The sequence below is a fragment of the Orycteropus afer genome, unplaced genomic scaffold (assembly GCF_000298275.1).
Source record: "Orycteropus afer afer isolate SDZICR_OR568_19922 unplaced genomic scaffold, OryAfe1.0 scaffold00074, whole genome shotgun sequence".
Classification (NCBI taxonomy): domain Eukaryota; kingdom Metazoa; phylum Chordata; class Mammalia; order Tubulidentata; family Orycteropodidae; genus Orycteropus; species Orycteropus afer.
In genome coordinates this window covers 10,478,899-10,503,846 of record NW_006921661.1, presented here as the reverse complement: position 1 = coordinate 10,503,846, position 24,948 = coordinate 10,478,899, and the positions used below count along the sequence as shown (strand labels likewise).

Sequence of the window (24,948 nt, the reverse complement as noted above, 5' to 3'; positions counted from 1 at the left end):
TTCCCATTGCCTAGGGCTCCCCTTTGGTCCCCAAACCCTCCTCCTGGGACAGGTCCCCAACCCCCTCTGCTTCCTGCTCTCTATGCACTAGCACATGAGCTGGGGAGGAGGGGCTGGACTCTCCAGAAGCTAGAGCCCTAGTCCCTCCAGTGTCTTGAGGTCCAGTTTCTGAAGATCCTTGGGTTTCCACAATCCCTGGCACTGTCAGCTCTGGGGTCTCAGGGATTGGGGGCCCAAGGTTCTGGAAGCTGTTACGCACTCGGGTAATGTAGCGACTGAGAACACTGGCACCGTCAGGGGGCCGGGGTGTCCCTCCCTGTGCCAGAGTCCGCCGCACACCAGCTACTTCACTTTGCAATCGAGATACAGTCTTGGTCAGCTCTGTCAGTCTGTTGCCCAGGTCTGGGAGAGATGGAGTATTGAGGGGAGGTGTCTCAGAAGATGAGCCTACTCTGTGTCATTTCTAACCCCAACAGTACCCCAAGGGATGCTCTTCCTGAGAATCCTGAAGGAGGAGAATTGGAGGAGGTGAGAGACCACCTTATGGGCTGGGAACCAGGTGGTCAGGCAAAGTCTGGGACAGAAGAATCTGAGCAGGGGTAGGGAGGGGTTAGTTTAGGATTTATAATGAAGGAAAGCCTTGGGGTTAGAAAAGATCAGGAGTAATAGGGGAGAATAGTTTTTAACTGGTAGAGATTTGTACATCTGCCTCTATTAGCCCTCTAATACACCCGCCCTTCTCATACCCATCCTTCAGGACCCAGTTCAAGCTCTACCTCCTCCTTCCCCAACTTCTGGTACACTATCCTACCTTCCCACTATCCTCTTAAAATGATAGATTGTTTCCATCCTTTGGGCTCCCACTGCAATCTGTGCCTCTCATAGCTAAATATTCTCTGCCTAGTATAATGTACCTTTTCTCATCAAACTGAGAGCTTCCCATGTATTCTTGCTCTACACAGCCCCCTACCCCCAACTGCAGAACCCAGAACAAAGGAGGACATAACAATAAATGTTCGTTGAATGAGTGAATAAATGAATGAATCAATCAACTGATCATGAATTAAGTGAATGAGTGAATGGGTAAGGGAGTGATTGAGAATAAGTGAGCACATGAGGAAAGGAGGGCAGGAAGAAGGATTAAATGAAATGAGTGGAATAACTATTTGAATGGGTGAGCAGATAACTGAGTACAAGGGGATACACTGTTCAAGTGTGGCTTCCATGGGAAGAGTAAGATGGGGACACACATATAAGCAGGCTGGGTGAGGGGTATGTCTGAGTATAGGGTATTTATCCCAGGTTAGCAAGGTACGGGAATAGGGAAGCCTTGGAGATGGGCAACTAACCTTTCCTACGAGTCTCCTCGAATTCACGTCGGGCAGTCTCTATGTAGCGCTGGACCAGGGCCTTGATGACACGAAGCCGGTAAGATCTTCGCTCTCCCTCCCCAGGCCCTGTCCCTGCCCCAGGATTGGCCTGAGTGGGAAGACAAGGGTAAGAGATACTCCCTTCTCCAGTGTCCTGTAATCACCAGCTCCACCCCCCAGGCAACGAAGGATTGAGGCAGGGCCTGTGCAGCCTTTTCTGTCCCTGCAGGCCACACACCTAGACCCTGGTTTGCCCCCACCTCACAGGGAAGTCCTGGAAGGTGGGAGGATAGAGGAACGGGGTGGGCTGTGGGGGCTGGAAGGTGAGGGGATGGTGGGCAGAGGCAGAGACTGAGCAGGGCAGAGCTAAACTTCCTTTCCTGCCACTGACCTAACCCTGGCTTTCTTAGGTTGAGTTAATCCAGGCTAACCTCTGATAGCGTAGTGCCTAAGGCACTTGACTGCTAATCAGAAGGCTGCTGGTTCAAACCCACCAGCCACTCCTCGGAAGGAAGATGAGGCGATCTACTTCTGTAGCGATACTGTCTCGGAAACCCAAGGAGGGGTCACTATGAGTCAGGTCTGACTTGATGGCACATAACAACAACAACAACAACCTTGCCCTTCAAATTCCAGAGAAGGGTAGAGTCAGGGATGTGCAGAGGCACTGCTTGGACCTGCTTATGCAACAGAGTGGAAATCTTCATGCAAATTAGAGTGATTGATTCTGGGTCCAGTTTTAGGCCTTGGGACTAGTCAGATGGGGCAGATGATGAAAAGTGGTAGCAGCAGTGTAATAGGTAGAGTACTGATCTGGGAGACAGAGGTTCAAGTCCTAGCACAGTCACTTTGCAGCAGGCAAATTATTCCATCTCTCCAAATTTAAAACAGAAATGGTAATAATAACTACTACCCAGTGTGGCACAGTGTCTATTATAAAGTAAAGGCTCTTTAAATTCTTAAATTATTTTTATTTATCTAGTTTTATCTACTTTCTAAATACTTTATAGTTAGCATATTTACATTTATAATGTAAAAAAGCAAAAATTTTTAATTAAATATATTAAAAGGAGATGATAGACAGACATGGGGCAGGGAAAGTTATGAAAGAATTATTAGCCCTTTTGGTACAGAATATTAAAGCATTTTTCCTGTGTAAAATAAAGAACTTGGGGAGGACGTCTCCTGAGGATGCAGGACAGGTGGGAAGGGGACACCTGATTAGATCACCAAAGAACAAGTTAGTGAGGTGGTGGCAGCTGGGAGAAGGTGGGATCTCAGTGGGGGTGCAATGGAGGACCAAGGAGACTCGCAGCTGGCTGCTATGTAGGGATCTGACTGACATAGTGAGTCTGCCCATTGCAGTAAGACAGACAAGCACAAGGCCAGGGAACTGAATATAATCTTAGGCACAGAAGCTGAGTTTCACCAAAGGGTGGAAGTAATCCTGGTGTGTCATCTGCAAATATGCATCAGGTAACCTGGGCAAGGGCAGGAAGTAGCTAGAGGAAAAGGGTGGTAATTCTAGATCTAGGATTCAAAGAGCTAGGAAGGTGTTTAAAGAGGTATCCATGCAGGATAGCCTGGAGCCAGGCTGGGGTGAGAACTGGGGAATCTTTGGCATTTAATTTCCTGATTGTGTCATGCTTTAGCACACACAGTTTCCTGCCCCCAGAACTCCCTTCTCTATCTCATCTGCCCATCAACCTCGTGCTTAACCTTCAGGATTTTGTTTTGCCTTCAGCATCTCTAAGAAACCTGTCCTGAGGCTGGATCTATGGATCCAATAGTCCCCTGTGCTTCTTCCTATAATAAAATGAAAGTAACCCAAGCTCACTGCCACTGAGTTGTTTCTGACTCATAGCCACCCCTCCTTGGGTTTCTGAGGCGGTATCTCTATGGAAGTAGATTGCCCAGTCTTCCTTCTGAGGAGTGGCTGGTGGGTTGGAACTGCCAGCCTTCTGGTTGGCAGTCACATGCCTTAGACACTACGCCACCAGAGCTCCCTCTTCCTATAATAGTCTTGTCATTTTATACAATTACAATCTGTTCTGTTATTCTGGACTGGTCAGCACCTCAAGTACCTTTGTTTCTAATATGGGTGTGTTTTGGTAGGTGTTTGTTGAACAAATTACTGACCAACCAGAGTATAAAGGGACCTCAGAACTTGAGAGATGATTTGTGGCCCCATAGAGCTGGCCTGCAGGCCATAAATTAGAGATATCCTCAGGTAAAAAGTTTTAAAGGGCTAGAACCTTCTGCATGGGATCAAATATAGCAATGATTATGAGGATGGCATAGGACTGGGCAGTGTTTCCCTGTGTTGTACTCAGGGTCGTTATGAGTTGGAACTGACTCAATGGCACCTAACAACAACAGAACTCTCTGTGGACCTGGCAGTAATGTTGGTCTGAATTAGGAAGGGGCTTCTAAACTAGACCAGATTAGGGGTCAGTGAGCCCTTTGCAGGCCTGGCCCCCTCTTTCAGTCCTCTATCAGCCTTTTAATTTTCAAGTTTGTTGGAGAATTCTCTCATTTTTTAAAAAAAGATTCAACAAGGTTTGGCCCAGTTTAGGGCAAAAGGCTTGTCTGGAGCTTAGGGGATATTGGTGGCTTGGGAGAAGGGTGGCATGAACTTCTGTTTAAGCCTGGTGACAACAGGGTTGGAAATTTAGGAAATGGTCAGAGCCAGAAAGAGGCAAAGGGAAGCCACATGAAAGAGTGGGAATTGGAAAAAGACTTTCTGGAAAGACAGACAAACCAAGAGTGTACAGAAAAACAGATGGCATAGACAACACAGTTGAAGGCCCGAAGTGAAGGAGACAAACAAGCAGACAAGATACTCACAAAGATGGGGATTGGGGGATAGTCTGGCTTCTTGGTTTTGCAGCAGGAACAGCAACAGCAAATGAACTGGAAAATCCTCCTAAGAGATTTAGATGTTGGGAAGAGGTCAGTCAGAAGACAGGGCCTAGAAATTTGGGGCAGGAGCTAAAGGTGAAATGGGCTGTTATCTTTGGGGAACTAGCGTTGAAAGCTCTGAGGTCATCACCTGAGAAGGTAGAAGAAGGACTTGGGGGAGGGTAGAATGTTGAAGGGCACAGGCAGCGTCAGGCCCTCTCGGAAGTAGGACAAGTAGAGCTTGGAGCGAGCAAATTTCCACTCTACATCAGCGTCATCCTGGGGACCAGGAAGTAGAAGACTGTGCAAGGATTGCTTTGGTACCCAGCTCTTTTGCCCACTCAATCTGCCTTCTCTTTTCCCCAGTCCTCACAGATCTCATTCTCCATCATGTCAGTGACTTTCCTCCCCTCCATTTTTATTCTGTCCTCATCACCCACATTTCCCCTGCCTATATGTGCCTATCTTTTCTTTTCTTTTTTAAATTGTGATTTGGGTGAAAATTTACAGAGCAAATTCACTTTCCATACAGCAGTTCACATACATTTTGTCTCATGACACTGACCACAATTTACCACAATGCAAAAGCTCCCCTCCTACTTCCTCCCCATAGTTACCTCTTCCCTGTGTCCATCCCTCCATACACTCCTGACCCCTGAGCTGTCTCCCTGTGCATAAGCAGCCTTTCTTTCTCCAATGATTGTTCTCTCCAAGGAGTGTATCTACCTCAGGTAAACGTTCAACTCATATGCCTGTCTTTTGTTGGCTGGAAACCACAGGTGTGGGTTCAATTCCAGACCTGAAGGGCAGCTAGGGGCCATAGTCTCAGCGGTTCCACCAGGCTCTATTGGACCAGCAAACCTGGTCTCCCCCCTTTTTTTCTCCAAATGATTTTGAGTTTTGTCCACATTGTTCTCCCTCTCTTATCAAGGATCTCCTACATAGATCCCCTTCCAAGTGGATGACAGTGGTAGCTGGGCACCATCTAGTTCTTCTGGTCTCATAGTCATGGAGGCTGCAGATCGGATGGCGTACCAGTCTCTAGGACTAATTGTTTCCATGACTTTTTGGTTTTCTTCATTCTTCTTTGCTCTGGACAAGGAGAGACCCATTGTTGCATGTAGACGGCAGCTTGCTAGCTTTTAAGATCCCAGTTGCTACTCGCCAAAGTAGGAGGTGGAACAATGTTTTGTATAGTATGTTATGCCAATTGAGCTTGATGTCCCCTGTGACTATGGTCCCAAGCCCGCAGGTTCAACTACTTGGTCCCTCTGGGTAGCTGGCTGTGACCAAGCAGTGACCACAACCTTGCCCCTTGTCAGCTCTACTATACACCTGGAATTCTGATCATTCACATAAACTTATAGGACCATTGTCTGCCAACCCTATACATGTTCTTTGATACTCTCCCCACTTCATAGATATACCGAATAGTTCAGCCTGTCCACCCATCTCTCCACCCGTATACCCATGTTTTGTGCCTATCCTTTCTTCCTTTCCATTTTCTTTTACCCTTCTGATACCCAGCCTATTCTTCAGACTTCAAGTCCCAACCCATCCATCTCCTCCCCTCTTCCTTCTCACATTCCCATCTACTTTTCTACAACCTCCACCATTACCATGAAGTGGAAAGAGCATTAGACTTGATGTCCAGAGAGTGTGATAGCATTACTAAGACCTTCATTTTACAGAGGAGGAAAATGAGGCCAAAAGAGGGGAACTTGTCCAAAGCCTCAAACAGGGTAATAGTGGAGGCAGAGCAGGAGCCCAAGGTCTTGACAACTTTCACCTGTTCTTTCCATCTGTTCCTCTATTCTCCTCCCTGCTCTAATCTGACCTCAGTTCACGTACCTCAATCTTCTGGAAGGAGTTGGTGATCATAGCAATGAGCATGTTGAGCAGCACAATGACCATGACGATGGTAAAGATGCCGTAGAGGGCCCGGCCCACGAATTCAGGCACCAGAAACTGAGGCATGTCTACCACGCTGTGCTCCTCCATGCCAAACATGGTCCAGAACAGAAACTGGAATGTCTCGTTGAAACTAACATGCCAGGCCAAGGAAGGGATAGGAAGTGAGGGGTGAAGATGAGACTGAGCTCCACCCAGACACACTTCTCCTTGCCCTCCAGGACCCAGACAAAGGCATTCTGCTTCCATGAAACTCTTTGGGCCACTCTGACCCATATGGATACTTGCCATTTCTGAGTTCCAACTTATATTCATTTAGTCAACTGATATTTACTGAGCACATAGCAGTGACATAAATGCTAAAGATATAGCCATGAACAAGATAAGTGCAGTCTCTGTTTTCAAGGAGCTTATTTCTGGAGAGTAAGACAGACACTAAGTATATCAATATTTAAAAATTGTGGTAAATGCTATGAAGGAGCAGCACAGGATGCAATGAGACTGAGAATTGAGAACTTGGGTGTACCTTAGTCTGGATGTCAGGGAGGCTTCTTTGAGAAAATGACATTCAAGCTGAGCTCTGAAGAATAGGTGGAATCAACCAGATGAAAAGGAAGGAGTGGTGAAGGAGCATGGGGCTATCTAAAGAACTCAGAGAAAGGCAGCATAACTGGTCTCAGAGAGTAAGGGGGGGAGAGATTTTTGAAAAGGAAGTAGGGACCAGCCAGATCATGCATGGCTTTGTTTAATAAAAACAAATGTCCTTACTATGGCCTTGGAGTAATAGGAAGCTATGAAGTTCTAAGTGGAGAGGTGATACCTAATTTACATTTGGAAAGACCACTTTGGCTGCTTCAAGTAAACAGAAGGGAAGCAGATGAGAGTGGAGGGATGGAGTTAAACTGTTGCCATTGTCTGGATGATAGATGATGGTGGTTTGGACCACAGTGGTACCCCTTCCAGGAAGCCTTTCCATTTCCTTCCTTACCTACCCCATAGAATGTGCATGTCTATTAGTCACAGCCCTAACTACAGACTTTCCCTCCTGTTGTGTTTTTATGAAAATTATTGTATCTCTTCCATTTCAGTGCCAGTTCAGGCCTAGCTTACTGCAGCAACCTCAAATTAGTCTCCTGGCCTCAAGGCTGTTCTTTCTAAATGCTAATCTGATGTGTTATACTTCTGCTTGTCAGTCGTTGAATGCTCCTGACTTCAGTCCAGATGTCCTCTATGCAGCCTACCTGAGATTTTTAGTAAAAACACTTCTGACTTAATTAGCTGCCCCCCTTGAATGAATAGTCTAGGAGAGTGAAGTCTCCCCTTGCTAATGTAGAGTGACTAGTACCACCAGGAGCTGTGGAGCAGGTTGAAATGGGTACTTAATATCTCTGACAAGGCAGATTCAAGGTTTAACTTTAAACTGTACAGATTCAGGTCCTTTAAGCTGACATCCTAAAGCTGGGATATAAACAAGGATTCTTGGTAAGAGGAATGGTCTAAATAATGCCTCCATGTACACTGGAACCATGAGAAAGCCTTGACCAATATCCACAGGCCCAAGTGTGAGTCCTTCAGTATCATAAAATGAAATGATCACACATTGATCGTTTGCTGTCATGTGACTTTATGATTGGATGACTGCTTGGGAGCTCACCTGGAGTTCCCTGGCCTGCTGGAGAAAGTCCAAGCTTCTCAGCAGAATCTTCAAGCACCAAGACCTGGCTCCTGCTACCCTCTCCAGTCTCCTCTCACAAAATTTCCTTCATGTACCAACAAGAGAGAACTTCTTACTATTTCCCCATGTACCTCCTTGCTTTGGTATCACTCCCTTTAGCCTGGGATGCTCTGTCTCTTCTCTGAAGTCCATAACCCTTCAAGGTGGAGTACATACTCTCCCTTGCTGGTGAAGCCTTCCCTGATCATCCAAGACAAAGGAAGGGGAGTCGTCCACTAGGCACCCTCAATATAAGCCCTCCTTTTTCACAGCAGTTATGCCCAAATTGCACTTATTTGTGCACATGGCTATCTTCTCTCTATGGGACTGAGTCTGGTTCATTTATTTTGTCTTAATTTCCTGGAACAGAACCTACTACAATAAAGGGGTCAGTAACTGGGTATAATTTTTTTTTTTAAAAAAAGCAAAACAAAAAACACAAAGTAAGTCATTAAGTAAATAATTAAGAAAGTGAATTAATTTAAAAAGTGAGTTAAGGAATGAATGAATGAGCAAGTGAATAAGCAAACATGAGAATTAATTATTGGCCATATTTAGGACAATTTGAGCATTAAAAAGGATGATGACTATAATGGATTATTATATTTAAAAGGTTTTTGAGTCTATAGTGATAACTCAAAAAGAAAGAGGTAAAGAGAAAGCACTTCCTCATAGAAGAATGCCAGCTAACAAATGTAGAAGATATAATGTTATTATGTGCCATGGAGTCGGACCAGACTCATAGCAACCTCTCCTTGGGTTTCTGAGGTGGTATCACTATGGAAGTAGATTGCCCAACCTTCCTTCCGAGGAGTGGCTGGTGGATTTGAACTGCCAGCCTTCTGGTTAGCAGTCAAGTGCCTTAGGCATTACACTACCAGAGCTCCTGAAGATGTTATAGAAATAGAAAATCACCATTTTTGTAACCACCATTGTTAATAACCAATTCAGGTTAAAATCATCTGTGAATGCTAAAGTCAGTGGGTGAAAGTTTGCAAGGGAGCAGGTTAGTCACACAGTCTCAATATATGTCCCCATCACTGAAAGGGGAAGAGGTTCCTCTACAATGGAAAGGTTTTCTGAAGTCTGTCTTAACCAAGTAACATCACCAATGGGCCAAACTGACATCATGTACCTCCTGATATGATACAATGGGAAGTGTATCTCATCAACTAGGTTGTATAAAGTGTTTGGGAAAAGTGAGAGAGTGAATGAATGAATGGATGAACAAATGACTCGGTCTTGTTTGCTTTTCCCCTAATTGATTCAATGGATGGGGAGAACCTGTCTATGGGGGAAGGTGGGGGGCTAAAACATCACTGGGATAAGTTGCTCATTGATTCAATGAGGGGGAAAGCAAACAAGAGCATTATTGGGTGAATCAATGAGGGAGGGAGGGGTTAGGAAGAATGGTCACTAAGGCTCCAGCGTGCAAGGTCCCAGCCTCCCACTTGCCCATCTTATTTCTGCCTCAGCATACTTGCCCAGCCGCTCCGTCTCCTGGTAGGGCACATAGATGTTGTTGAGGCCACAGAGGAAGGCAGTTAGGATGATCATGAGGATAAACATGAACCTGACAGGGAGGGCAACAGAGAAGGGTCAGTGTGGGTCTCACTCTGGGAGAAGTCAGGCTATAAGAAGAGGGATACGGAGGGGGGCAGTGATGGCCTCCCCAGGCCAACCTCTCTACTTGATAAGTACTTAATTTTGTGTTATTAAGAATAGAGAAATTAGCAGTGGAAAGTGAGAAGTGATTTAAAGTGGGTGCCAAAACAGAAGTTTTCCCTCAAGAATAAAGGGCAGTGACATATTAGCTGAACATTTATATTAGGGAGATACACTCCTTGGGAAGATCAATCATGGGAGAATAGAAGGGCAGTGTATGCACAGAGAGACAGCTGGCAGGGGTCGGGGGGCAGGAGTGCATGGGAGGGAAGGACACAGGGAAAGGTAACTAAGGGGAAGAAGTGGGAAGAGAGCTGTTACACTGTGGGAGATTGTAGTCAGTGTCATGAGATGAAATGCATATGAACTTCTCTGTGGAAAATGAATTTGCTCTGTAAACTTTCACCCAAATAACAATAATTTTTTTTTTTTTTTTTAAAAAAGAATAAAGGGTAGTGAGTCCAATCAGTCAAAGCTGAAGATGAGTCATTCTCTCAGGGAGGGGCTAAGATGGTTAGATGTGGTGCAGGGATGGGTGGGAATCAGAGTCCTTCTGAACAGCAGCTACCATCAGAAGAGTTAGAGCTACATAAGTAAATCTGCAACAGAGGCTAGAAGAGCCCAGGAGTGGAGTAGGAGGGTTTTCTCCAAGCTAAGCTGAGCTGGACATGGTCACAGATGTAACCAGGACTTTTCCCACTAAGGTAACCCAGTCCAGTCCCACTTCAGGGAGGGGATGCTCAGGCGAGCAGGTGCTAACTATGGGCTCTGATGAAGTTTGGCTGTAAATGATTAGGTGATAAGCACCGAGAAGACCAGCAAATGTCATGGGTTCAAGAGCAGTTCTAGAGTGGGAAGGATGCAAAGGGACCTGAATCCGGTGCCCTTAATACACAATGAGAAAACTGAGGCCCAGAGAGGGGTCACATAGAGGGCAACAGAACTAGAACTGGAACTCACAACCCAGGGCGCTCTCTGCTCTCAGTGCTTTTTAACCTTTTCTGGAGTCAGGGGCCTCTTTGAGAATGGGATGAAAGTTACAGGTCCTCTCTGCAGAGAAATGGACATTTCCACTTACACTCTAAATTTTCTCTACAGTTTCAGGGGTTCACAGGCCCCTGGAGTCTGAACAAGGAAGCCTGGTTAAGAACTTCTGAACTACACTGGAGTGGGGAGTTTCAGAAGGTCTAGTGGAGTCTATCAAAGAGGAGGGTACTCTTAGGAAGGATGGTACCCACCGGATCATGTCATCAATCATCTTGCCAATGGAAATCTGCAAAGTGCCCAGTGACTCATGGGCTGGCAGAATGTAGGCCAGGCGGGTGAAGCTGAGCATGCTGGTGACAGCAAAGAGCACCTCAGCCAAGAACTGGGGATCCTCGGTGCGCCACTCACTTCTCTCTGTGTAGGGTGGAATGGGGGCTGGGACTGAGGGCCAAGGAAGAGGAAGGGGTGGGAGATTCAGGGTGGATGAGGGGAGATCTCACCAGCAGTGGTGAAATAGTGGCAGGCAGTTCCGTTTGGGGCATCCCAGCAGTGCATATGGGCAAGACCAGCCAGGAGAACACGCAGTGCAAAGGCTGCCAGGTACAGAGACAGGATGACCACGTCCAGGAAGTTCCACCAATCCAGGAGGTAACTACGCAGGCCCTCGATCCACACCTCCTTACACTCGAACCAGAGGAAGCCTGCAAGAGGCGCCAGGGGTTACTGCAGGATGAGGCAGAACTCTCCCCTTCCTTCCAGGTCAGAACTTCATTAAGGTGTGGATGGGGAGAACCTGTCTATGGGGGAAGGTGAGGGGCTAAAACATCACTGGGATAAGTTGCTCAAATGTAAGCATTTGATCTACTTCAGTACACAGTGATCTTAAGTGAAAATAAGAAACACTATACCCTGAGCAAGCTCTTGGTCACTCTGACCTGCACCAGTAGTCACAGTCAGCTGATATCCAGAAAGTGAGGGAGAGGCTGTTTATTGGGAGAGAGGGATTTATTTTTTTAACTTGCATTTTAAATCTTTAATATGTGTTCTGAGTTGTTTGGCTTGGAAAATCACCAAACAACCTGAAAAGGAAACAAGAACGATCAAAAAGTAAAATTGTTTTGATATATGTGTGTGTGTGTGTATACATGTATATGTATACATATACAGCAAAAAAAGCCAAACTCACTGCCGGCGAGTCAAACCTGGCTTATAGCGACCCACCCCTCCTTGGGTTTCCAAGGTGGTATCACTACGGAAGTAGATTGCCCCATCTTCCTTCTGAGGAGTGGTTGGTGGGTTTGAACTGCCAGCCTTCTGATTAGCAGTCAAATGCCTTAGGCACTATGCCACCAGAGCTCCTATGTATATGTATATATTTCCCCCCCTCAGAGTGATTCTTCTGCTTTGGCCAGTGGAAGTGAATTACTAAGCATATAATTATGAAAAAAAATCACTTTCTCTCTGTTCTCTACCAAATACGTTGGACAAATATTTAAAGAACACTGCTTTAGAAAGGGCTCCAAATCATCAGCCTGCTTAGGGGGCCAGTGTCTCAGTGGAGCCTGGTGCCAGACCTGGGGGTGAGGGAGTGGGCCCCACCAGCCAGGTGATCCTGCCATATTGTACCTTTCTTCTCTATTCCCTGGATATAATCATGTATCTTTTCACTCACTGTTCCTCCACCTTTAATGTCCCTTTATACCTTATTGAAGCGCTGTTGGCCTTTGTGGCCCAGGTCAAATATTACCTTCTCTGTGAAGCTTTTTCTAACCAGGTGGAGTGAGTGGCTCCCTGCTGTGTGTTCCCACAGCACTTGGTTCATCTCTCTGATGCCACTGCTGTGAGACACTACAGAATCTCTCTCCATGGGCCTATCCTCCCTCACCTTGTCGCTCCCTGAACTTGGAGCCCTTCAAGGGGAGGGTCCACGTCCAATTTGTCTTTGTCCCCAGTACCCAGATCAAGACCCAGTATTCACTGCTATAAAATATTTGTTCAGTCCCTACCATATGTCACTGGGATCTTGTGAATAATACAGACACAGTCCCTGTCACTCAGTAAGGAGGCAGACAAATAATCAAGTAGCTACAATCAAATGCAAGGACTGAGGAGAAGGGGAAAGATAGACTGTTATAGAAGTGTTTAGGAATGGATCCTCATCCTGATTTGGGAGTCAGGGAAAGCTTGTGAAAGAAACTGAGATTTAAGCTGAAGCCTGACGGACGGGTAGGAGCCAGCCAGATGAAGGGGCGGCATGGGAAGGGGAGAGGGCTTGAGGAAGAGTGCTGTGCCAAGGCTAGAGGCAAGTGAGAGCGTGATGTAGTCAGAAACTGCAATCAGTTCTGTGTATGAGGATGAAATCAGTACCTTGTGAGGGTAAAGGAGATGCTCAGTACATGTATGTTGAATGGATGGATGGAACCATATTTAACTTATCCATGTATTCTCTTCACTCATAGTTGGGGATCTCTTCAACTATGAGCTTCACTCATAGTTGGGGATCAGCAAATACTTATGGCAAGAATAAATTATTTTACATGTTTATAAGATTTTTCTTCCACAAGGACAGGAACTATATTGGTTTTATCTCAACCCAGTACAAGTCAATAATGTTTAGTAAATAATTGGGTGAGAAACTCCTTCTTGGACTGATCTTGTTTTCTTTCTTGAAAGTTTCTTGGTCAAATTTCCTTTCTGATATCATTGGTACCGTACAGGGTGGAATAGTGAATTTGGTATACGAGTGGCTGGGATTTTGCTAACTGAGCTAAAAAGAGGCCACCTAAACAGCCTGCTGACCTCACCAGCCTAGAGGCTAGGTAGAGCGCTGGAGTTTTTGTTTGAATTTTTTATTGTGATTTGGGTGAATTCCTACAGAGCAGATTGTTTTTCCATTGAAAAAATATGAAATGCTTCATGAATTTGTGTCATCCTTGCTCAGGGGCCATGCTAATCTCTGCATCATTCCAATTTTAGTATATGTGCTGCTGAAGAGAGCACAGCTCTGGGTATTCTCGTATGCAATATGCATTTGCTGAATTGTTTGTGAATATACAATTCTGCTATAGAAAAAAAAAGAAAAATGGAGTCAATTAAACTGATGTGTTAAGCATAGATAAATTAGTAACCTGGATGACATGTTAAACAAAAAATATTAAGTAGAACATATGAGTGTGAACATATATAGAAAGGATTGTAAGGACTGGTAGACGTCAAATACTCATGATAACACTGAATATGCATGAGGGCTATCAGGCCCTCATTATTCATCAGATCTTAAATCAGCTGTCCATTGGTGAGACCCACTTTGGCCCCGTCTGTCTTCTGCCTGAGGAATGCAAATACAAGTCATAGCTGCTCATTAGGATAATTAGTAAGCTACAGCTGTGGCCAGACATAGTTGCTTCTTTGTTTCTCCCATAAAAAGCATTGGTCGCAGGCACCTCTGTTGCATGCACGCTACTCAAACCTCAGGTCTGGTCCTTTATTGATTTAAAAAATGGTATGATTTGAGCATCTTAATTTATTCTGTGAGACTTCTGTTCCATGATCTCTAGGATAGCTTGCTTGGTAGTGTACTTGCAGGTTACCATTAAACCAAGGTATTTTCCCACCTGATACTGTGGGCAAGTTTCTTACTTGTGAGAAGAGAAGAACCTCCAGAGTAGGTAGTGACTGGAGCTAGGGTGAGGGAAGAATGGGGGCCCTTGCTCAAGGAGTCTGTCACAGGGCTAAGCGCCCTAATTGGGGCTGAAGAGGAAGAGATCCTTGATATGATAAAGCAGAGAGGGGCCTGGTTACATGTTCAGTGGGCATCTGCAGGAGCAGGGTCCCCCCCTTGGACTGCTTATCATGGAGAACAGTGAAGCCCCCTAAAGGAGACAGCTACAAATAAAGAGCCCCGTGTACCTGTGACCCAAACCATGTGTAGAGAAGTCTCCCAGACGCTCTGGCTGCGGCCACGGAAGATGCTGAGCTGCGTCTCCATGACTAGGGATTCTCCCAGCAGGAAGATGAGGAACCACAGATAGGAGGCGGAGTGCAGGAGGAACTTCAGTACCGGGATCTTTAGCAGATGGCCCAGCTTGAGTGGGAAGGAAGAGATCATGGCTCCAGAGTCCTGCTCATGCATCACTCTCTCTTGAAGGCCCCTCCGGACTGTTAAATCCACATATCACTCTTCTTTTCTCAGACTCACTTACTCATTTATTCAGACATTTATTGAGAATGTATAATACCAGACCCTAGACTTTCATATCTATCGTTTCCTTTACAACCATGAGGTAAGTAGGTCTTATTATTTCCATTTTTTTCAGATAAGGAACTGAGAACCCCAGAGGTAAAGTAATTTTACCTTGGGGGGTCCCCGTAGGCTTCTCAAACCCAACCAAGTTAAAAAAAATAAGTTCATTCTCTTCTGTCTCAAACTTGCTCCTCTTCCTGTGTCTTCATCTCAGAAAATAAGCGAGTTACTCAGCCAGGCACCTGAGAGGCATCTCTGCATCCTCCCCCACACACGTCTCCACACTCTGAGTCTCCCTAACCCCTGGCTGGCTTCCCATCCAATCCATTCTTCTATACCACTCACTGCTAGAGAGACCATTCCAAAAAACAAAACGGATGGGGTCACTCATCTCATTTAAATCCTACAACTGCCCCCAGGATGCAGTCTAACTGTCTTAACATGGCGTCTGAAGCCCTGCACGATCTGGCTCCCGCTGACTTTGCTGGTCCCTCCCTGCCCCTTTCACCAATTTGTACTTACTATTGCTATTTGCGCTTATGCTTTTACAACATGGAATTCCATTCAGTCTCTCTAATGCTTTACATCCTCTGCTCCCTGGGCCTTTATACATACTACTCCTGCTTTCTGGAACCCCTCTCCCCATTCTTTAACTGGTAAATCGGAACAGGGCTTGTTTTCATTATATGCCCAGTGTCAAGCACAATGCCTTGGTCACAGGAGGGTCTCAAAGAAATATTTGTTGAGGGAAGAAATAAAAATATTTAGGTTCACAAGGACTCCTGAAGAATTTCCAGGATGACATGGGGCCTTATTAGGAGACTGTAGAGCTGTGCATAAGATTCCGACTTTGGAGGCAGGGTTGACCTGTTAAAACCCTGATTTTGCTGTTTACTGCTACCATGGGCAAAACCAAACCAAACCAAACCCTTGTATTCTCTGTGCCTCAGATTCCTCCTCTATAACACAGAGAGATAACACCTATCTTCCAGGGCCGCTTCCAGTTATGGGTAAATTTGTAAGATGCCCAGTTCAGGGCCTGGCACAGAACAAACACTCAATAAATGATAGTTCTCATTTATCTCATTCTTAGTACCTGAGACTTGGGTGCCAGCCAGTAGCCAAGGCAGAGGAAGGGCATGGTGAGGAAGATGAGGAAGGCAACAAAGAGCTTCCAGATGGTGGTACTTCCACGCCAGCCGGCCAGGTTCCCGCACCAGATGGAGGACAGGACTTGCTGGCAGATAGGGTGTGCTACAAACTAAGCAGAGCAGAGGGACCACTAGGCAGGGAGGACACAAGGGGAGCACTGGGATGTACAGGTCTTGCTTCCCTGCCCCGGAAATTGAGTCAGCCTTCCTCCCTACTTAGGTCCCCCAGCCTAGAAGACAGGCAACTCACTTGCCATGTGACCTTGGGCAACCCCTCTCCCAGCCTTTGTTTCCTTCCTTGTGAAGGAAGAAGCTGAACTCAGGGATTTTTTTTTTTTAATTTTCCAGATCCCACATTCTTGGCTCTAAGTCAGTCTGTGGTGGGTAAAGATGGGTACCCAGGTCCTAGAATCTCAGGATTCCCTGTTTTCTTAGAGATGTGGGACACCAGCCTGAATGGTTTTGAGGAGGAGAGGAACAGGGAAGGGGGACTTAGTGTCGTGGATGGCAGGGCCAGGGGAACTATTATGAAGGAGGGTTTTTGATTAAGGTACTGGTGGCCTAGGATATCTGAGGGTAGGTAAGGAGAATGAGAAGGGATGGAGGAGGCTGGAAAGGGAACAAGGGGAGTATATCTTTAGCTTGGTGTGTGTGTATGTGTGTGTGCATCTAATGAGACAGTGACTCATAGAATCACTTGCTATCTAAGCCCTGAGAGGTCCAGTCTAACTTTTCATATAGAGATACTGGAGTCTTATGAGGGAAAGGACCAGCCCAAAGTTAATCAGTAAGTCAGAGATAGAGCCGAGTCAAGACCTAGATATCCTGGTTGGAAGGTAAGGTCCTGGTGGGTAATGGGTCTTCTAAGGACTGGGCAGAGTTTAGAGGTGTAGGTTAAAGGTAAGAAGGGAGAATCGAGGACCCATAGGATGAAGAGCCTGGATAGAAGGGTGCTCAAGATCAAGGTCTAAGATGGGTCCTGAGGGTAAAAAAAGGACTTGGAGTGGAAGATACTTATAAATGGCAGGACAAGGGATTAGGGCAGGGAAGGGCAGGACAAGGGATTAGGGCAGGATGGGGCAGGACAAGGGACTAGGGCAGGGAGGGGGGAGATGGTTAGGGCCCGGCTGACCCGCTTCTGGTTGTAGTTGACGGCCAGTCGCAGCCTTGCCAGGTTTGGGATGCCCTCCTCAAAGGCCTGGCCCAGGCCCTCAGCCTCCGTCTCGCTGTCCTCACCCAGGTCGTTGAGCACTGCAGTGACCTCACTCTGGTTTCGGCACATGCCTAGCAGTTCAAAGCCGTAGTCCTGGCTCAGTGACTCCAGGGCAATGTACTCAGGCTGCAGGGAGACAGACCTATTTGTGCCTGCCCTCTGTGGACCCAGCCCAATTAAATCAGCCCCCCACTACGGTGGGCCTGGGCCCGGGCCCTGCTCTTCCACCACATCTTTCCCACATCTGTTGTTATCCTGGGCCATCGAGTCCTTTTTTTCTCAGCCACCTCATCTATCTCTTTGTTACAGGTACATCCTGTGTCTTCTTTGCTTATCCTTTGCTACCTCTGCCTCATTACTGTTACTTCTACTCAAAACTCTGTCACTTTCACCCATCTTTTGTATTCCCTTTCCTGTCCCACTTTGACTCCTACTCTTTATGCCTTTCATATGCCCATTTTTTTTCTGAGCCTCTATCTTATAAGACATCCCATGCTGGCAGTTTTAGGAGATGTAGAAATGCACATGGTGGTCCTTGCCTCCACTCTACCAGTTCCATCCTCAGTTTCACATTGAGCCCTTACCCCAGACAGAATCCAAGCTAAGATTTCAGGAGGCTGGGTTTGAGTCTCAGCACTGTCTCTCAGCTCCCGTGCCTATGAAGCAGGGATAATTCTGCTATGCCTCCTCCGTGAACTGCTGTAATAACAGAAGGGAATTGTGCCTGTCAAAGTTCTTTGGAAAGGACTCCCCTTTCCTGACACCTGTGAAGTGGAGGCTCCTCATTGTTCAACTCTGCCCTAGCCCAGGGTGGGAGGCAGTATGCTCTTCTACCAGCTCATATGGCATAGCCACATCCTGCCTTAGGTCTCCATTTTGACATTCTTAACTGTTTCTCCATCTAATGGTAATCTTGAGGACAGGGATCAAGTTTGCTTGGCACAGAGGAGGTGTCAGTGGTTGAGTGATGAACTGAATTAGAATGGTGGTATTCAAGTCTCTGCCTCCAGGCCTCCACTGGTTCCCCCTCGTTCCTTCTCTGTCCTACAGGGTCTCCCCTGTACTCATCTCTACTTTTGCTTGGACTATATCCTTACCCCACTCACCCTTCCTGCTCCTCTTGTCTTAAACCACCCATTTCTGTATCTAAGACTAAACCTGATTCTTCCATAGCGTTTTCCCTCAACATAACAGCTATAGTTTCCTGAACTGTTTCAAGGGCTTTAGAAGCCCTGTTAGCAACATCCAGAGATAATGAATGAAGAGTCCTATTTCCCCTCTCAACCTTCTCCTTGCTTATGATCACAAACTTGAGAGCCCCATCTTCTTTGGATCCTCAATATAAAATGCTCTAGGTGGGAACACCCAGCAGGTACTCAGAAAAGACATTATATTAAGTGTCATCTCTAAGTCTGTCCTGCTGTTTTGCAATCTCTGTCTTTGTTCTCTCCTCCCACAGACGCAGGGAACTTCTAGGGTAGAGCTTGTGCCACCACAAGACTAGGTGCCCCTAGAGGGAAGGACTGCTCTCTACCATTAGAATGAATGCCCCTTCATGCCCTCATCTTCTTTCAGTTGTTTTCTACTTCCCAGAATACCTACCACAGGTCCAACAATGCCCTGGTAAAACAACATATACGGGGGCACAGAAGGCAGAAAATATGAAACCAACCTTAAACTCGGGCTCCTTGCGTGCAAGGCGCCTGAGCTCGCGGCTAAGCTGGAAGGCAGCCAGCATGGCATCCTCACTGGCCAGTGAGAGATGCGCCCTGCTGGCAATGCCACGATAGGTGTTGATGCGGGACAAGGAGAACTTTAGCAGGTCATAGCGGCGGGCGTTGCCGCACTCGAGGCAGGCACAGGAGACTGGGTGGGGTCGGGCGATGGTGTGACCCTGATCCATGAGCAGCTGTGCAATCTCATACAGATCCTTCTGGCAGGCCAGAGTGAGTGGAGTGACACCAGGGGCAAAGCGGGAGCCATCGATTGATGAGTCAAAGAAAGCCAGTGAGAAAGACCTAGTGTCTACTTTGCGGCCCTTCTCCCGTTCCAGCCGGGCCAGTAAGCGACGCACCACTGCTGGCTGATTTGTATCCACTGCCACTAGCAATGCCTCATGGATCTGCCGGAAGTCGAATTTGACATTGGCCAATAGCATATCGGTGATGGCCTCGTGGCCCAGGCGGATGGCCAGGTTGAGAGCTTCCCTCCAGGAGCGGTCCTCAGCCTCCTCTACATTCCGCAGGGGCCCACCTGGGCCACTGCCACCTGTGGCCTCCACCCCTGACTCCAGCAGCTGCTGCACAAGGCCCAGTCGCCCCTCCTGGATGGCACCCAAGAGTGGAGGTGGGAACTTCAGCTTTTTGTTCACGATCTCCGTCCAGTTAGGCTGTGGCTGAATGAAGCAGTAGAGAGGGCTGGGATCCCAAATGCCAAGTCCCTTCACTTTGGGGTCTTCCCCTTCACCCTTCTACTCTCAAGCCTTTGCCCTTGACACCCAGCCCACCATTACATTCCCTGTCCAAACCACATACTAACAAAATTTTTATTTACCATTTTATTGTGTAGATTCTCAGGTTAAGAAAGTATCAGGACTGGGTGACTGGAGCCCCTTCCTCAGTACAACTTCTACCCTTGTACACAGTGGGGCCAAATGTGGGTAGGTTCTAGTAGGAGGTGGGGCTGACTGGGAGCCAATTCCACATGCAGGCACACAGGATTTGTCCAGGACCCAGCTCCCATATTGTTGACTTAATCTCCCACCTGCTCCTCCTTCCAGAAATCCCAGAGCATCTCTGACAGGCACGTCTAGACATGTCCACAAAGGAGGGTCTTTGAACTGAGCTTTCCCAAGCCCTTCGGTACTTACCAGGCTTCCTACCAGGGTCCCAACATGCACCCCCTTCATCAAGCCCCCTTAGCTCTACCCTCTTCTGCTTTAGGGGACATTTCTCCCCTGATTGCTCCCAGGCCCAGCTTCATCCTCATAGCTCTTCTCCACTATGTCCATGTTCAGGGTTCCAGGGGCTCTTCTCCCAGCTACAGGAGATGCCCACCACATGCCTAGAAGCTAGGATGTCCTTGCTACCCCTCTGGGCCAAACTGCTGTTTGATTCATCATCAGAAATGGGACCAGGATAGGGGAAGCCAGGGGAGAAGAAGGCCTCTTACCGTGAGGGAGTCCATGGCTGCACTCACCTATGCTGGCAGAGACCGAAGGACTGAACTCCTGCTGTCTGCTCCCCTGACAGTGCCTAGCATCCTCTTAAAACCCCGCCCTGGACCCTCCCTTTGCTAGGACCAGCTGCTCCCCCTCTGCCCTGTACCCTGGGACCAGGGGAGGTGGTGTAAGCAACATAAAATTAAATCTTCTGGGGAAAGGGAGATAGGACATAGTTGTTCAAAGAAAGTGAGAATAACTTAGAATGTTCTAGCTGGAAAGGACTGAGACACCCTGTAGTCTAACTACCTCATTGCACAGATGGGAAACAGGATTTGCCTAAGGTTTCACAGCCAGGTCTAGAACCATTTCTTAGTCATTAACCTATCTAACCTCTATAATAGCTTTGTGATGAGAGCAGGATATTTTCTGTTACTGAGGGTTAATTCTGGGCCTAAGATAAATAACATGTGTTTATTTATTAAATACTGATTAAATAACAATACCTGATCAGAGGATAGGAACACATAAAGGACACTGAAAATTTATGAGATGCTAGAATGCAGTCTATTTATTGCTCAAAACCACTCTCACCTTCCTAGTACATCACAGGATCTTATCTGTTAGGTAATGCTTTTCTCTTCACCGGGCCTCAGTTTTCCTTTCAGAGGAAGAAGTTCTGGATTGTGTTCCAACGTCCTAGAGAGATCACTAATCCTACTCTAGAAGTTCCAAGAGGAAAAATGATAGGGCTGCTCTTGGAAGAATCAGGTGCCATGGCGACAGAAGCCTTGACAACTGGGAGTGAGGATTAAGCTATGCCCAGAGGTGCCTTCAGACAGACTCCTGAGGGAATGGTTGGAGCGAAGGAGGGAGAGAGGCTAGGCCTCATCAGTCCTTCTCAGCTGTCAAGAGACTCCCATTGTCAGTTATACCAGATAGAGATGGGGGTGGGGGACAACAAAACCACAGGCCCTCACGGCTCATGCCTAGGGGAGCTCCCCACACATGCTGGCATGTTCTTCTACTTCTCCCGCTGAGAATTGGAACTGGCAGATAGGGCACTGGACCCAGGAAATGGGTGGTGAGCTTTCTGGGGAGGGAACCCACACTACAGACTGGGATGAAGATGGTGATGAAGATGGTGATGAAGAGGGAGAGGCTGGGTGAGGTGGGGAGGTCTCTCCACACGTGGCAGCATGCAGGGCGAGAATTTCAAGGGTGAAGGAGCCTAAGAGGAAGAGAAGGAGGTAAACAAAATGTACCCACTCACAGGCAGAATGCTACTCCAAGCAGTCTGAGGGAGCATCTGCTGTCAAAATGCAGGCAACTTGTCATTCAATATTTCATATCCAAGATATACTATCTACGCATGTATCCACCACTTTTTGTTTACTAGCCCAACACTGTGCTAGGAGCTGAGGGATATAGTAAACCCAGGCTTGGGTTTACATTTATGGAATGTAGAGACTACTGGTGAAGATAAGCCATCAACACACATTACAATGACACAAAGCAGAGACTGAGAAGTGTTAAACCTATGGGAATTAGAGAATGCTGCAGGAGCTCAGTTGGGAGAGATGACTTGAAATCAGACAAGACTTGGCAAATAAGTACCACTGAATAGAGACTTAGAAAATAAGTCGAATCTGGACATAAAGAAAAGTTATAAAAAAAATTCTAGGCCCTCTCCAGTATTACTTTATAATGTACTATTTCATGCTTCTCCTGAAGGCAGGGCCCATGTCCCTTCCTCAGGTTGGTGAACACAACCTGAGCAGGTGCTCAATACGGAATTGTCCTGAATTATATAGTTGGGCTAAAAGCATAGATATATACCTGGGTGTTTCAGAGAAGACAGAAGCCAGGAGTCCTAGTCCAAATGTTCCATGACAACATTCCTAGATCTCCTAGTTCTCTCTCAAGGGATGCCTAACGGTCCCATAACAACCCCGTGTGCCTAAGCCAGGCAGCTCACCAGCACAAATGGGGCACTGTCCACTATCCTGGACACCACTGCTTTGGGTTTGAGGTTGGTGTTGTTGTCTCTGTCCATAGCTTTGGGTTTGCAGATGATGTTGTCGTGTTGTGCCCCTCCTGTTTGGCTGAGGGTTACAGTTAGATAGAAATCTGTGAGAAAGAACAGTTAAAGATCAGATATTAGCAAGAAGTGGTATTTTGTCATAAGGTGGCAAACAAGTACCATTTGCATGGAAACTTAGAAAATAAATAGAGTCTTATTGAACAGAAGGAGCCCAGAATTAGGGCAAAAAGAATATAAAGTAAAATAGCCTGAAGCCTTGGGTTGGAGTCCTAGTGACCCCACTTAATGTATTAGACTTGAGGGATATCATTTAACCTTTTAACATCTGAGAAAAGCACTTGTATTACTGTTTTAAGGTTCTTATTTTTTTAAATTGAGATATAATTCACGTCATAAAATTCACTCCTTTTAATGTACTATTCAGTAGTTTTTAGTATATCCATAAAGTTGTACAGACATCACCAGTATCTAATTCCAGAACATTTTCAGCACCTCAGAGAGAAACCTTGTACCATAGAAGTTACTCCCCATTACTTCCTTCCCTAGCCCCAGGAAACCACTAATTGACTGTCTCTATGGATTTGTATATTCTGGATTTTTCTATGATTGAAATAATATATTATGTGGTCTTGTGAATAGCTTCTTTCACTTAGCATGTTTTTAAGGTTCATCCATGTTGTAGAATGTATCTGTACTTCATTCCTTTCTTTTGGCAAAATAATATTCCATTGTATCAATATATAGTATGTTGGTTATCTATTTATCAGTTGATAGACATTTGGACTATTTCCATTTTTTGGCTATTATGAATAATGCTTTTGTAGATTTGTGGTAGTTAAGGTTGTGTATCAACTTGGCTAGGCCTGGCTGAGTGGCTGGGCAGCTTGATGTAGTTATTCCCCATGGTGAGACTGGCAATCAACTCCATGGTGGAATTTACTGGAGCAGCTGAGTAGCTGTTTTAGGGATGGGATCTGCTTCCAGTATACAAGCAGCAGCTTTGAGGGAGGTCTCCAGCTTTTTGACACGCTTGAACCCTGAATGTAGCCCAATCACTGTTCAGCAGTCTGCCATGCCCTGACAATCTTGGAACTTGAATTAGTGGCCTGCCATGCTGTTTGGTAATATTGGGACTATGCCTTTTTTACTTGTCGACCTTGGGTTTGTCAGCCTAAGCAGCCAGCAACTGCCTGAGAGAAGAAAAGCCTCCAGCTTCACCTGGCCAGGAGCAGGACCCAGAGCTGAAGCCTAAGGTTGAGTGGCTTGGGGGACTTCCGGTAAGATGGAGGAACAGGCAGACAAGCGACACAGACCCTTTTCAACAAAGAAAAGAAAAACCAATTGACAGAGATACAGAAGATAATCCTGGAGCCCTGAGCTTTGAAAGGAACTATACAGAAGTGGATTAGGCACCAACTAATAGAAAAACCTGAATGAAAACAGTGCGTACAGACAGGGTCGGAGCTGCAGATTGTCAGCTACTCTGACAGGATCAACTGCTGAATATTTCCAAGCAGTGTTGGGACCTGAGAATTGACCTGAAGATCAGCCCCGGTCACCAAGGGATGACTGTGCTGGTGGCCTATGACTAGGAAGGGAAACAGCAAGGAGGGAGACAACCTGAGCTGTTGACTTTCTGCTGTCTGGAGGGCACAGCCATTTTGGATATTTAAAGTGATTGAGGGCATAGCGATTTTGAATGTTCACAAGTGGTGGCCATTTAGGATATTTAAAGTGACTGAGGGAGCAGCCAATTTGAATCTTTACAAGTGGCAACCATTTTGGATTTTAAAGTGATAGCATTCTTACTCGGATTCCAGGGACCTAATAATAAGCTTTGTTTGCCAAGGTTGCAGGGACATACAAGAGGCTGACAACAGGAAAGGAGACAGGTGGTGAGTGTATAACTGCTTTCAACTAGTGAATAGAGGAGCACAGCACAGTACCTTGCTTGTGTGGATGATATACAAACAAAACAAAGAAAATGAAAATTGTGGGCAAGTCACTCCAACATTTAACCACCAATTAAATATAAACACAAAAATGTCACAATGCCTCAGAGACAACAGAGCATCACAGTCCACACAAAGAAGCAAGATAAAGCAGGAGAAACAAGGAACCAGGATACAGACCCAAAACACATCCCTGAGGAAGACGCACCAATGGAACTCTCTGATAAGGAATTCGAAAGAATTATATTTAGGTATATTCAAAGGATTAAGAAACAGATTAAGGAAAACACAGACAAAACCATAGAAAAATTTTGGAAGAAAATACAAGAACAAAATGACAAAATAAATGAAAAATTAGAAATGATTAAAAATCTACAGATAGAAATCAAGAAGATTAATTCTAAATTGTCAGAAATAGATAACACATTGAAAGGGTAAAAGAGTAGAACTGATGCAATGGAAGACAGAATTAATGAGATTGAAGACAAATACCTGAATACTTCTTTGGAAAGGGATCAATCAGGAAAAAGATCAAAACACAATGAAGAAAGCCTAAGGTTCATGTGGGATACCATCAAAAGGAATAACCTACATGTCACTGGAATTCCAGAACAGGAAGAGAAAAATAAAACCACTG

At 46.0% G+C, this 24,948-nt stretch overlaps 1 protein-coding gene and 1 non-coding gene across 2 annotated transcripts in view; both read right to left on the bottom strand.

Annotated features, from left to right (window-relative positions):
* Positions 1 to 10: 10 nt before the first annotated feature.
* LOC103197171 (short transient receptor potential channel 2) overlaps positions 11 to 24,948 on the bottom strand; it is a 41,765-nt gene continuing 16,827 nt past the window's right edge. Inside the window, exons 8-22 of the mRNA XM_007941046.1 lie at positions 22,294 to 22,445; positions 21,426 to 21,546; positions 20,475 to 20,526; positions 18,828 to 19,550; positions 17,075 to 17,281; positions 15,888 to 16,052; positions 14,458 to 14,632; positions 11,049 to 11,249; positions 10,800 to 10,962; positions 9,377 to 9,469; positions 6,123 to 6,315; positions 4,423 to 4,550; positions 4,218 to 4,296; positions 1,350 to 1,479; positions 11 to 402 (exon numbers count right to left, since the gene is read on the bottom strand). Of these exons, the coding sequence (XP_007939237.1) occupies positions 11 to 402; positions 1,350 to 1,479; positions 4,218 to 4,296; positions 4,423 to 4,550; positions 6,123 to 6,315; positions 9,377 to 9,469; positions 10,800 to 10,962; positions 11,049 to 11,249; positions 14,458 to 14,632; positions 15,888 to 16,052; positions 17,075 to 17,281; positions 18,828 to 19,550; positions 20,475 to 20,526; positions 21,426 to 21,546; positions 22,294 to 22,445 (2,974 nt within the window). The remainder of the gene's footprint in view (positions 403 to 1,349; positions 1,480 to 4,217; positions 4,297 to 4,422; positions 4,551 to 6,122; positions 6,316 to 9,376; positions 9,470 to 10,799; positions 10,963 to 11,048; positions 11,250 to 14,457; positions 14,633 to 15,887; positions 16,053 to 17,074; positions 17,282 to 18,827; positions 19,551 to 20,474; positions 20,527 to 21,425; positions 21,547 to 22,293; positions 22,446 to 24,948) is intronic.
* On the bottom strand, positions 13,447 to 13,548 carry LOC122150016. The gene has a single exon (XR_006163444.1). It is a non-coding gene; the product is annotated as a U6 spliceosomal RNA (small nuclear RNA).